General features: G+C 57.2%; 1 protein-coding gene across 1 annotated transcript; it reads left to right on the top strand.

The window, feature by feature from the left end:
* Positions 1-454: 454 nt before the first annotated feature.
* On the top strand, positions 455-12,461 carry SRC (SRC proto-oncogene, non-receptor tyrosine kinase). Its single transcript, XM_011929078.1, has 9 exons — positions 455-696; positions 862-965; positions 2,869-3,018; positions 4,521-4,676; positions 7,220-7,399; positions 8,660-8,736; positions 9,484-9,637; positions 9,793-9,924; positions 10,215-12,461. The coding sequence occupies exons 1-9, from the start codon at positions 530-532 to the stop codon at positions 10,421-10,423; spliced, it is 1,329 nt and encodes a 442-aa protein (XP_011784468.1). The 5' UTR covers positions 455-529; the 3' UTR covers positions 10,424-12,461.
* Positions 12,462-13,165: the final 704 nt, after the last annotated feature.

Here is a 13,165-nt window from a genome sequence, read left to right as displayed (position 1 = left end):
GATTTGGGACAGAGGCAAGCCTTGCTCTAGTTTGCAGGGTTGGGGCCTGGATGGTCACTGGGTCCCAGAAGGGCCCCTGCTTGCGTCCACCCAGGTCTCACCAGCTCCCAGGAGCAGGCTTCCGAATCTCAGAGCATGGGGACACTTTGCAGGTCTCACTTGACTTTCTCTCAGGCAGGAATCTCTTCTATTACAAACTTGCTTGCCCGCAGAGACAGGGGGCTCCCTCCCTCCCTCCCAAGGCAGCTCTCCTCATCTTGAGATGTCTTGGTACATCTGAAAGGAAGCGACTTTCTTCCTGTCCCGGGACTCCTCCCCTATGGATTTGAGCCTCAGATGACTAAGGCCAGTCCTGCCCTGGTCCTAGACAAAGTCCATCTGATCCAGCTTCGGCAAAAAGGCGTCTGGGCCAGGGAGGGGAGGAGTTCCAGGCCAGCTGGACCTGGCATGCCGCGGGGACTCATGCTGGCCCCACCACCTCCCTGGGCCTCCCTCAGCCACTAGAGCCCTGAGCAAAGCACCTAGGAGGATGGTGGGCGCTGGGCTTGTGGTTGACAGCTCCCTTCTCCTTTCCTCCCTCCTTCTGTCCCTGCTCAGAGAGGGAGACTGGTGGCTGGCCCACTCGCTCAGCACGGGACAGACAGGCTACATCCCCAGCAACTACGTGGCGCCCTCCGACTCCATCCAGGCTGAGGAGTGAGTACTGTCTCTGGCTGCCTCTACCCATTGTCCCTGGAGCACCTCTCCTGGGCTGGGGTGGGAGGTCTGGCTGCCCAGCGCCCCAGCCATATCCAGGGAGAAGTGCTGTGAGTGGGCAGAAGCCCGGACAGTCAGTAACATCCTCCGTCCTCCCACTCCCAGGTGGTATTTTGGCAAGATCACCAGACGGGAGTCAGAGCGGTTACTGCTCAACGCGGAGAACCCGAGAGGGACCTTCCTCGTGCGAGAAAGTGAGACCACAAAAGGTACGAGCACTCTTGCTGGCCAGTGGATACTGAGTCTTCTGTGAGTGGTTTGAGCTGGGTGTTGTGGAATGAGCAGGAGTTTGGTTTGTGGAGTAGGAAGGGAAGAGCCTTCCAGGTGGAGGTAACGGCAGGATCAAAGTCAGGGAGGTGCATTTGAGGAACACTGAGTAACCCGCGGTGGCCAGATGTCCAGAGAAAGATGAGGCTTAGCCTCTCTGGCCTCAGTTTTCTCAAATGAAAGATGGACAAAGATGGTTGTCTGGAGGTTTTTCTGTGTCACACAGTAACAGGCTTGTTCCCAGGGTAGGTGCTGCTACAAAGAGCCCCGCTTTTTCCCCTTCCCCAGGGGTCCCTGGGCTGCACTGGATTCTGGAGGCTGGCTTTGCCCTTCCCCCAACCGCAGTCCTGGTCCTTGACCCTCTCATGTCCCTCCCCTGAGCCAGAGAATGAAGACCATCCCCTTTCTCTCCAGCCCCTGAAAGTGGGTTGCAGGCGCCCATCACCATGGCAACCAAGCTGGGCTGCTTCCTGTGGGCCTGGGGCTCAGCGGGAGATGGGGAGCAGAGCATCCATGTCGAGCCGTGCATTTACACACTGTCGTGCGGCCATGTGCGGGTGTGCACGCCGTGTGTACGTCTGGGCGTGTGCATGTGTGTGCATGTGGGGTGGAATTGTCTGTGTGTCGCTGTGTGGGAATGGACTGTTGTGGTTTGTCTGGTGCCCGAGGGCCTGGGGAACGTGTACCTGTATAAGCATGTGGCCACTGGGCACGGGCATGCCGGTATGTGTATGCACATATGGCCAGGGTTGGCTTCAGCCTCAGGCCTGTGGCTTCCACATGCACCAGCCAGACTGTCAGTAGAAAATCACGGTTGCCCAAGGCAGGCTTTGATTCCTCGGGTGTGAGTTTGAGCCCCAGCCCTGTCTCTGGCTTGCCGGGTGACCCCAGGCTGGCCACTTCCCTCTCTGGACCTCATTTCTTCTGTACGCTGGGATTGTAACCTCTTCCTGAAGATTGCAAAGGGGAGGTCTGTGGGCTAGGAGGGCTGGGCTTCCCGCATGCCTGTGCACTGCCTGGCCAGGCTCCTGGGAAGGCTGTTCCTGGCCGCTGGAGCCTCTGCCCTTGCCTCCAGGGCTCAGCCTTGTTCCCTGATGCCATTTGGGGCGTCTCGTGGCCTCTGGTCCTACCTGGGCCTGCTGGATGGGAGGAAACTTTTCCGGCCGAAAGCTTTTCTAGGCTCAAGAGAAAGAGGGGAGGCACCAGGGCTGGCCCTGCTTGACCCAGGCAGCCTTCAGGCCACACCCAGCCAGTGGTCTCCTGCCCACGACGACCAGCCTCTGCCAACCACCCCCTCCCGCTGAGCCTGGGCCTGTCTTCAGAAAGGAGGTTGAGGGGACACGGACAGTGCCCCCGTGAGCCAACCCAGAGAGGGAAAGCAGTTAGGCCAGCGCCACACAGCAACAGGGAGCCACTCACAGGCTCCCGGCAAACAGTTATTGAGTGCCTACTGTGTGCCTGGCCCTTTTATATGTGGTTGCATGGAATCTCCCCAGCAGCCCTGGGAGCACCCGCATTGTGCAGAGGAGGAAACTGAGGCCCAGAGAGAGCCAGAAACCCCTCCAAGTTCCATAGCTAGGATGCCCACCTGAGATATGGGGGTCTTGCTGGGGCCAAGGGTGCATGGCAGGACGTTCCAATCAAATGTCTCTTGGGTCCCTTGGCCCTGCCTTTGTGGCTGCCCTGGGGCTGGCTGTTGGGAGACAGGGTGGGCCGGGGGCCCCGCCTGGGCCTCCCTTCCCTCCAATGTCAGGCAGGCACAGAATGGTGTCCAGAGCAGCGCTGAGTGCTGCGGCCTGCGGGGGAGAGGGCGTGGCGGTCACGGCTCCCCTCTGTGCCCCGCAGGTGCCTACTGCCTCTCAGTGTCCGACTTCGACAACGCCAAGGGCCTCAACGTGAAGCACTACAAGATCCGCAAGCTGGATAGCGGCGGCTTCTACATCACCTCCCGCACCCAGTTCAACAGCCTGCAGCAACTGGTGGCCTACTACTCCAGTGAGCCAGCCTCGGAGGGCGGGCGGGCAGAGCCTCAGCTGCAGACCCTGGGGAGGGGCTTTGGAGCTTAAAAGGGTGGGGTCTTCTGTTATCCTGCGATGCCGGGTTTCCTGCTCCCCTCCCCACTTTCGCCCTCCCCCTTCCCTTCCTCTCTCCTCCCTTTTCCCTACTTTCCTCTGTCTCCTTCTTCTTCTTCTTTCCCCTGACCCCCTCCTCCCAGTTCCTGTCTCTCCCTGCTCCTGCTCTGCAGCTGGCTGGTATGGAGGGGGCTGCCCTGAGGAGCCCAGGAGTAAGCTGGAAGGGAGGGGACAGAGGCTGGTGTCATTTGTCTGTGTAGCCCTAGGACCGGTCTGAACCGGTTGCTGGGAGAGGAGGAGGGGGCGGCCAGATCGATTGCAGCAAAGACGGAGAGAGCGGCAGAGGGAGCTCGCGGGGCTTGCGTGCTGGGTGAGGGCTCGGGCGTGGGCGCAGTGCTGTAACCCACCCACCTGGGCGTCTGGAGCTGACTGCAGTGTCAGGGGCCTGTGGGTGCCTGTGTGCCTGTGTGTCTGTGGCACTCGTGGCCTCTGTGCGCAGGTGTTGGTCCACTCCCCACCCCAAGTCTCCTCCTCTCAGCTTTTATATGTGGTTGCATGGAATCTCCCCAGCAGCCCTGGGAGCACCCGCATTGTACAGAGGAGGAAACTGAGGCCCAGAGAGAGCCAGCAACCCCTCCAAGTTCCATAGCTAGGATGCCCACCTGAGATATGGGGGTCTTGCTGGGGCCTCCTGACTTCCTCTGGGACCACCCACCACTCTCTTGTCTCTTTGGCCACCGCTGTGTGGCTCATGCTGAACCCCGTTCCCTCAGATCAGAATTCTCCAGGGGCTGTCTTGGAATCTTGGGATAAAGACCCCCACCAGCCCCCGAGTGGTCTAATCCCAGCTGCCTCCCCACCTCCGCCTGGTGCCACCCTTCCCCACCTGCTCCCTGCAGCTCCTTTTGCCTCCACTTCTTCAGCCCTGCAGCTATTCTTTCCTCAGAGCCTTTGCTCTGGCTGTGTCCCTGCCTGGAGGGCTCTTCCCTACTTAACCCCTCACCCTCCTGCACATCCAAGCTCAGTTGCTGCTTCCTCCAGGAAGCCTCCCAGGACCCTCCCGCTGTTGCGCGAACAGCTCTTCTCCAGTCACATTCATGTCTGTGGTCCTGGGAGGTGATTAGGGAATTGGGGCTCCTCCCTGGACTCCGAGTTCCTGAGGGTAGATTCCCTGGACTTGTTCCCTGCAGGGTCCCTGGCACCCCCTACTGTCTGCTGAATGACTGACTCAGCAGATGCATAAAGCACTGTGGGCCTGTGTGGGGGTGGGACTGTGTGCACATAGATGTAGATGCCTGACTTTGAGGGCACCCTGTGTGTCCCCTGAAATCTGCGTGCCTCTGGCATGTAGGGTGACACATACTGAGGGGCAGGGAGACCCCAGGGCGGAAGCCCCCCCAACTGCTCCTCTTGCCTCCTCCTCAGAACACGCCGATGGCCTGTGCCACCGCCTCACCACTGTGTGCCCCACATCCAAGCCTCAGACTCAGGGCCTGGCCAAGGATGCCTGGGAGATCCCTCGGGAGTCACTGCGGCTGGAGGTCAAGCTGGGCCAGGGCTGCTTTGGCGAGGTGTGGATGGGTAAGGCCTGGCCCCTGCCCTCGGGAGAGGCATCCACCCCCCACCCCGTGTGGCAGCTCTGGGCTCCGTTGGTCCCTTTGCCTTTAGCTGCCTCTGCTGGACGATGGGGCCCGGTTGTAAATCTGGAGCCCCCCAGCGGTGGCTGGCACCGAGTTGGGATGTGGCCCCCCAAGCGCTGTGCCCTAGACCGTGTAAACCGTAGCACCTGATTCCAAGATCCGCACAGGGCTGGGCATTGCACAGACCTGCTGTGTAGGCTGCGCCCAGTGGCCTCACTCGGAGCCTCAATCTTCCCGACTGTGAATGGGGCTGGTGACAGTGGGACCTATGGGAGGCTGTGGAGGCCCTGACCCAGTGCATGTCCACACACCAGCTGTTAGCCATGGAGAGAGAAGCCTGGCTCGTGGGAGGGGGTGATGGGAAGCTTAGGTCTGCATGGTCTGAGCCTGTTAGCGATTTCCTGTCTAACCCTGGAGAAACAGCAAAGCGTGAGCACCGTGCAGCCCTGACAAAACCCAGGCCCCTCTTCCACCGGTTGCTTTCTGCTCACACGGAGGGACCGGAGGCCAGGGTGGAAGAGGGACGGCAGTTGTAAGCCCGTAAGCCCATGGTGTTAGCGGGGATCACGGTGTGCTGTTTTCAAGGTGGTTTCATCTGAGCCGCATCTCCGCTCAGTCCCACTGCCTCCACTTTCCACCCTCCAGAGTGCTGATGGAGGAGAGCAGAGAGGCCCCCTGGGTGGAAGGCACTGCAGGGACAGAGGCCTGGAGGCTGGAGGTCAGGCCGTCTGGAAGGAGGAGGTGTGGGCTTTTAGCTGGTAAGAGGGGAGAGGGGTGAGAAGCCAGGGTGTGAGCACAGCCACAAAGTGAGGACTTGAGCGAAACCTGGGTGAATGCACAGCGTCAGCCATTCTGGTGGCTGCAAAACTCATTTCTGGCTTGGGTGAATGGTGATGACCCTGGGAAGGGCCTCACTTCCTCCCTGGGTGCTCCAGGTCGACTCATGAAGTGCCACATGCAGATGGCTTGAGTCAGGAGGGCCACAGAGATGGGCCTGAGCCCTAACCCTCAGACAGAGGCCCAGTGACTGGGAGGAATGGGCCCAAGGTCACACATCAAAGGAACCTTGAGGCCTGCTGGGACAAGAACCTGGATTAAACATGCTGGTCTAGAATGCAGCTTCCCCCAGAGCCCCCAGTTAGAAAAGCAGATAGTAGTGAAATGATAACCGCATTACTTACTGAGCCCTCACGGTGGGGCTGGCCCAGTGATTAAAATCTCATTCAGTCCTCAAATAGCTCCACCAATAGACACTGTGGAATTCCCATTTTCCAGATGAGATAACTGAGGCTTAGAGAGGGGAACTGACTCTCCCATGGTCTGTCTGCTGGCAGGAGGCGGAGGTGGGAGTCAGGCTCTGGCCAGCCTGACTCCCAAACCCTCATGCTCAGGACAGTGTCTCACTTTTTGGGATGGGTGGGCTCCAGAGGTGACCTCTTGTTCTGGCAGCAGCTTCCACAGTCCCTGGGCCAGCTCCACGTCACCCCTGGCCTCCACCAATACACGCTGCATGCTAACACATGAGGCACGTTCAAAGTCCTGCCAGAGGGAACATGACCAACCCAGGAGTGACACCGGTTGAGTTGGAACCTTGGTCCCCTATCTGTCAGGCTAATAAGCTACTTTTAAGGACTTTTGTTTTTTTAGACAGGATCTCACTCTGTCACCCAGGCTGGAGTGCAGTGGTGCGATTTCGGCTCACTGCAACCTCCACCTTCCAGGCTCAAGCCATTCTCCTACCTCAGCCTCCCAAGTACCCAGTATTACAGGCACACACCACTGCCGCCTGGCTAATTTTTGTATTTTTAGTGAAGACAGGGTTTCACCATGTTGGCCAGGCTGGTCTTGAACTCCTGACCTCAAATAATCCACACGCCTCGGCTTCCTAAAGTGCTGGGATTACAGGCGTGAGCCATCACTCCCGGCCTGGACATTCTTAATAATCACAGTCCAGGCTGGGCGTGGTGGCTCATGCCTGTAATCCCAGCACTTTGGGAGGCCAAGGTGGGTGGATCAAGACCATCCCGGCTAACACCGTGAAACCCCATCTCTACTAAAAATACAAAAAAATTAGCCGGGCGTGGTGGTGGGCGCCTGTAGTCCCAGCCATTCGGGAGGCTGAGACAGGAGAATGGCGTGAAGCTGGGAGGCAGAGCTTGTGGTGAGCCAAGTTCGTGCCACTGCACTCCAGCCTGGGCGACAGAGCGAGACTCTGTCTCAAAAATAAATAAATAAATAAATAAAATAAAAAATAAAGATAAAAAATAAATCACAGTCCCGACAACAGCTACTGGTTCTTGAGCATTTAATCCTAGTAACAATCCCATGAGGAGCACCCTGCCATTGTACCCATTGTACAGATGGGGAGACTGAGGCTCAGAAAGGGCCCAGGCTTTGACTGGGTTTGTCACATAGCTGTGGAGGCCACAGCTGACACCAACACCCAGGGGCTCCACTGAGGCAGCCTGCATCCCTCCTCAACAGGGACCTGGAACGGCACTACCAGGGTGGCCATCAAAACCCTGAAGCCTGGCACGATGTCTCCAGAGGCCTTCCTGCAGGAGGCCCAGGTCATGAAGAAGCTGAGGCATGAGAAGCTGGTGCAGTTGTATGCTGTGGTTTCGGAGGAGCCCATTTACATCGTCACAGAGTATATGAGCAAGGGTGAGGCCTGGGCGGCCGGGCAGGGGCAGGGGGCATGAGCCTCATTTCCCCTCATGTCTAGAATGGGCATCTTCAAAGATGAAATGCAGCAGAGCCAAATTCTGTGTCTCCTGGGCCGGAGTGCAGTGGTACAGTCATAGCTCACTTCAGCCTCAACCTTCCAGGCTCAGGCAGTCCTCCCATCTCAGCCCCCCAAGTAGCTGGGACCACAGGTGTGTGTCACCAGGCCCAGCTAATTTTTTATTTTTTGTAGAGATGGGACATTATGTTGCCCAGGCTGGTCTCGAACTCTTGGGCTCAAACAGTCCTCCCACCTCCACCTCCCAAAGTGTTGGGATTACAGGTGTGAGCCATAGTAATTTTTAAACTAATTAGTTATTTTTCAGAATTCCACTTTTTGGAGGTATAGTTTACATATGATAAAATATACCCCTTTTAAATGTTCAGTTTAGTGCGTTTTAACAAGTGGATTTACTGTGTACCCCTAACCATAATGAAGTTATGTAACATCTCCATCACCCAGAAAGTTCCTCGTGCCCTTTGCAGACAGTACCCTCCAGCCCCAAACCCACGCACCCACTGATCTGCTTTCTGTCATTATAGATTTGTTTTGTTTATTCTAGAATTTATTACATGGAATCTTTTACATCTGGGATGCATCCTTTTTCTACTTTTTTAATTTTAATTTTTTATTTTTTGAGATGAGGTCTCGCTGTGTTGCCCAGGCTGGAGTGCAGTGGTGTGATCATAGCTCACTGCAGCCTTGACCTCCCGGGCTTAATTGATCTTCCCATCTCAGCCTCTCAAGTAGCTGGGACTACAGGTGCACGCCACCCTGCCCAGCTACTTTTTTTTTTTTGGTATTTTTTGTACAGACAGAGTCTTACTGTGTAGCTCAGGCTGGTCTCAAACTCCTGGGCTCAAGTGATCTTCCCGCCTCGGCCTCCCACAGTGCTGGGATTGCAGGCAGGAGCCACCACGCTCGGCCTGAAATGCCTCCCTGTTGTGTCTCCCAGGAGTTTGTTCCTGTTGTCGCTGAGCAGGACTCTGCTGTCTGCATTAGTACACTTTACCTGTTCACCTGGAGGTGGACTTCTGGTTGTTTCCCGTCCTGCTTGCCTTTTGAGTGATAAGCACTGAGTGAGGCCTTGCTGTGCTGGTTAAAGCAAGGCCAGCCGCCTGGGAGGACGGGTTTTGGGAATCACTGCATCCTGGCAGAGGGACAGGGCAGGAGCTGGAGCTGGATCTCTCTCTGCCCAGGGAGTTTGCTGGACTTTCTCAAGGGGGAGACGGGCAAGTACCTGCGGCTGCCTCAGCTGGTGGACATGGCTGCTCAGGTGAGTCAGCCCTTCCCGCCTCCCCACATCCTTGGTCCTCAAGCACCCAGTCCCATCTGGTGCAGCCATTTCTGGCCTCTTGAGTGCCCCCTCCAAGAAGCCTACCTTGATTGCCTCCACACTCATTGATCTTGCTGCACGTATTTACCAGGTCTGCTTACAGGTGCCCTGAGTGGTGATTCTGGGCAACAGAAAGCCCTTACCTGGGCATCTGGGGTCACTGACTTACTGTGGGACCTCAGGCCTCAGTTGTCGTCTATATAAAGGTCATGTAGTGCTCAGCAGACATGTGTTCACGCTTGCTGCAGGCAGTGCTCAACAAGCATTTTTTTTTCATTTAATCCTCATCACGACCAGTAGTGATGAGGATTGGCTGTTATTCCCACTGGACGGATGAGAAAACTGAGGCTCAGAGAGGAGACTTGGTTAGCAGGCAGGACCTGGCACTCATCTGTGTCTGGGTCCGCCGGGGCCTCTTTCCCTGGTCACCTCGCTTTCCTGGCTGCATCTAATCTTGTGCCTCCCTTTGACCTTTGCCCTCTACCCTCTGTCCTGTGCTCCCTATTCCTGCGGAGCACTGCTCCTGCTTTCGATGCCAACAGCATTTACTGTGAACTGACCTCACTTGCCTGAAGAAGTGTGGGGAGGGTGGCGAAGGGGTGGTTGGCTCTCCAGCCCCAGGGTGCTATGTGGCCTTGGGAGGGCATGGGTGGCACCTGAGCCGGGCTCCCGCGGTTCCGCCTGCAGATCGCCTCAGGCATGGCGTATGTGGAGCGGATGAACTACGTCCACCGGGATCTTCGTGCAGCCAACATCCTGGTAGGAGAGAACCTGGTGTGCAAAGTGGCCGACTTCGGGCTGGCTCGGCTCATCGAAGACAATGAGTACACGGCCCGGCAAGGTGAGCAGGGACTGTGTGGTATGCTGCGCTTGGCCTGGGACAGGTCACGTCCCGCTCCGAGTCTGTTTCCTCGTCTGTCATTCCTCATGGTGCTTATCTACCAGAGTGGTCGTGACAGGAGGTCAGAGCTGCCCCGACCTTTCTCATTCCTGCAGGTGCCAAATTTCCCATCAAGTGGACAGCTCCGGAAGCTGCCCTCTATGGCCGCTTCACCATCAAGTCAGATGTGTGGTCCTTTGGGATCCTGCTGACTGAGCTCACCACAAAGGGACGGGTGCCCTACCCTGGTAAGAAGGTCCTCATGGCCCGTCTCTAGTCCCCGAACCCCTCTGCCCTGGTGGCCTTGGGCAAGTCATGACTCCTGCTGGCCCTGTTTCCCCATCCGTACAACAAAGAAGTTGAGCATCTGATGTTAGGCTCTCTCGATGGTCCATGCTCTCAGCTTCGGGGACAGGACCTACCTATGGTCACACTCAGCCTGTCCTAGGCAGGAAGCCCTCGCTGTCCTCCCCATCAGCCTCCCCCACCCCACTTTCCTCACTGGAGCTGGGCTCCCCATGTCTTGCTCTGCCCACAGGGATGGTGAACCGCGAGGTGCTGGACCAGGTGGAGCGGGGCTACCGGATGCCCTGCCCGCCGGAGTGTCCGGAGTCCCTGCACGACCTCATGTGCCAGTGCTGGCGGAAGGAGCCTGAGGAGCGGCCCACCTTCGAGTACCTGCAGGCCTTCCTGGAGGACTACTTCACGTCCACCGAGCCCCAGTACCAGCCCGGGGAGAACCTCTAGGTGCAGGCGGGCCCAGACCGGCTTCTCGGCTTGGATTCTGGGCTGGGTGGCCCCTATCTCGGGGCTTGCCCCACTCTGCCTGCCTGCTGTTGGTCCTCTCTCTCTGGGGCTGAATTGTCAGGGGCGAGGCCTCTCCCTCTTTGGTGGCATGGAAGGGGCTTCTGGACCTAGGGTGGCCCGAGAGGGCGGCAGGCGTGCGAGACCAGCACAGTGACTCTGTCCGGCTCCTGCTGTAGCCACATGCTCCTCCCCGCACTCCCTCCTGGAGCTCTGTGGGTCTCTGGAAGAAGAACCGGGAGAAGGGCTGGGGCCGGGGCTGAGGGTGCCCTTTTCCAGCCTCAGCCTACTCCACTCACTGAATTCCTTCCCCACTTCTGTGCCACCACCGGTCTATGTCGAGAGCTGGCCAAAGAGCCTTTCCAAAGAGGAGCGATGGGCCCCTGGCCCTGCCTGCCTGCCACCCTGCCCCTTGCCATCCATTCTGGAAACACCTATAGGTGGAGGCTGCCAAGACAGACCCTCTGCCGCTGCTCCCAGGCTGGGCAGCACGAGGCCTCGCCTGACCTGATGATGGTGGGTGGGTGGGATGAGTACCCCCTCAAACCCTGCCCCCCTTAGACCTGATGGAGCCTTCAAGATCATCACTTCCTTGCCCCCATTTCACCCATGGGGAGACAGTCGAGAGAGGGGATGTGACATGCCCAAGGCCACGGAGCAGTTCAGAGTGGAGGTGGGCTTGGAACCTGGTGCTCCCTCTGTCGTCCTCAGGAACCAACAGTTCGTCGGAGGAATCATGGAAAGACTGGGACAACCCAGGAAACAAGGGGTCTGAGGATGCATTCGAGACGGCAGATTCCCACTGCCGCTGCCCGCTCAGCCCAGCTGTCGGGAACAGCATGGAGGCAGATGTGGGGCTGAGCTGGGAATCAGGGTGAAAGGTGCAAGTGTGGAGAGAGAGGCTTCAATCAGCTTGTGGGTGATTTTTGACCTTCAGAGCCAGCCGGCCATGAAAGGGAGTGAGCCCTGGGGCTCTGGAGGCAAATCAAACAGACATAGAAGAGCCAAGAGTCCAGGAGGCCCTGGTCCTGGCCTCCTTCCCCGTACTTTGTCCTGTGGCATTTCAATTCCTGGCCCTGTTCTCCTCCCCAAGTGGGCACCCTTTAACTCATGAGGAGAGAAAAGAGTGCCTGGGCGGGGGTGAAGGAGGACGTGTTACCCACTGCCATGCACCAGGACTGGCTGTGTAACCTTGGGTGGCCCCTGCTTTCTCTCTGGGCTGCAGCGTCTGCCCCACATGTGGCCATGGCCTCTGCAACTGCTCAGCTCCAGTCCAGGCCCTGTGGCAGGACATCTATGGTGAGCCCAGCCCTGGGACATCAGGAGACTGGGCTCTGGCTCTGTTCAGCCTTAGGGTATGTGGTAGATTCTCCCTGGGCCTCAGTGTGCCCAAGTGTAAAGGGGCAGCTGACAGTTTGTGGCATCTTGCCAAGGGTCCCTGTGTGTGTGTGTGCGTGTGCATGTGTGTGTGTCTCCATGTGCGTCCATATTTAACATGTAAAAATGCCCCCCCCTCCGTCCCCAAAACATGTACATTTCACCATGGCCCCCTCATCATAGCAATAACATTCCCACTGCCAGGGGTTCTTGAGCCAGCCGGGCCCAGCCAGTGGGGAAGGAGGTCAAGCAGTGCCTGCCTATGAAATTTCAACTGTTCCTTTCGTACATGTTTATTACCCAAGTCTTCTCCCGTCCATTCCAGTCAAATCTGGGCTCACTCACCCCAGCGAGCTCTTAAATCCCTCTCCAACTGCCTAAGGCCCTTTGTGTAAGGTGTCTTAATACTGTCCTTTTTTTTTTTTTTTTTTTAACAGTGTTTTGTAGATTTCAGATGACTATGCAGAGGCCTGGGGGACCCCTGGCTCTGGGCCGGGCCTGGGGGTCCCAAATTCCAAGGCCCAGACATGGGGGGGTGGGGGTATCCAGAATTGGTTGTAAATACTTTGCATATTGTCTGATTAAACACAAGCAGACCTCAGAATTTGATCAACAGTTTATTGAACATCTACTACTGTGTGCTGGAGAGCGAGATGGGGCGGAATATGCGAGAACAAACTGCCCCTCGAGGGGTCTTTGGGCAGTACTAGTAGCTGGAGGGCTTCAGGCCAAGGCAGGGGTGACAGGATCAGACTGGAGACAGCTACGGCAGAATGTGGCTGTTTGTGCACATCTGCACCTGCGTTTGGGGGTGAGCACCTGGGAGAAGGACAAGACACATCACAGGACTTCCCCGAGCATGACAAGTTCGGGACTCAAATGTCCGTGGTGGATGGTAGCAGTGACACTGGGGAGTGGGTGGGGCTGTCAGGCCTGCGTAGAGGAGATCACAAATACACGACGAGAATGCCACTGTGTGTGCTCTTCACGTGTTTCCTAGGAGTGCAAGGCAGGGGTGCTGCATCGATCCACAAAAGTCCTGAAAACGCCGAAGAAACACCCAAAGACCCCCCTCCTCCCTCCTTCCGCACCACCAAAGCACGCAGTCTTGAAGGTTGATTTGCAACCGTCTATACGAACACATTTATTTTACACAAATATACATCAGATCACACACCTGTACACCGGAGTCAACTCTGGCCGCAACATCGCTTAATTACAAATGAATTTCAACAAATCATAGTGTCCACAAGGGTGTGTATGTGTGGGTGTGCGTGTCTCGGGAGTAGAGATGATCTGGATGTGACG

The sequence above is a fragment of the Colobus angolensis genome, unplaced genomic scaffold (assembly GCF_000951035.1).
Source record: "Colobus angolensis palliatus isolate OR3802 unplaced genomic scaffold, Cang.pa_1.0 Scaffold8, whole genome shotgun sequence".
Lineage (NCBI taxonomy): Eukaryota > Metazoa > Chordata > Mammalia > Primates > Cercopithecidae > Colobus > Colobus angolensis.
This window is presented reverse-complemented; position numbering and strand designations above follow the sequence as displayed.

Excerpts from the sequence above, each read along its gene's own strand:
- SRC (XM_011929078.1), top strand. The coding sequence starts at position 530 with ATGGTGGGCGCTGGGCTTGTGGTTGACAGCTCCCTTCTCCTTTCCTCC. Across the intron at positions 4,677-7,219 it reads CTTTGGCGAGGTGTGGATGG|GGACCTGGAACGGCACTACC; the intron begins GTAAGGCCTGGC and ends CCTCCTCAACAG. Across the intron at positions 9,925-10,214 it reads GGGACGGGTGCCCTACCCTG|GGATGGTGAACCGCGAGGTG; the intron begins GTAAGAAGGTCC and ends CTCTGCCCACAG.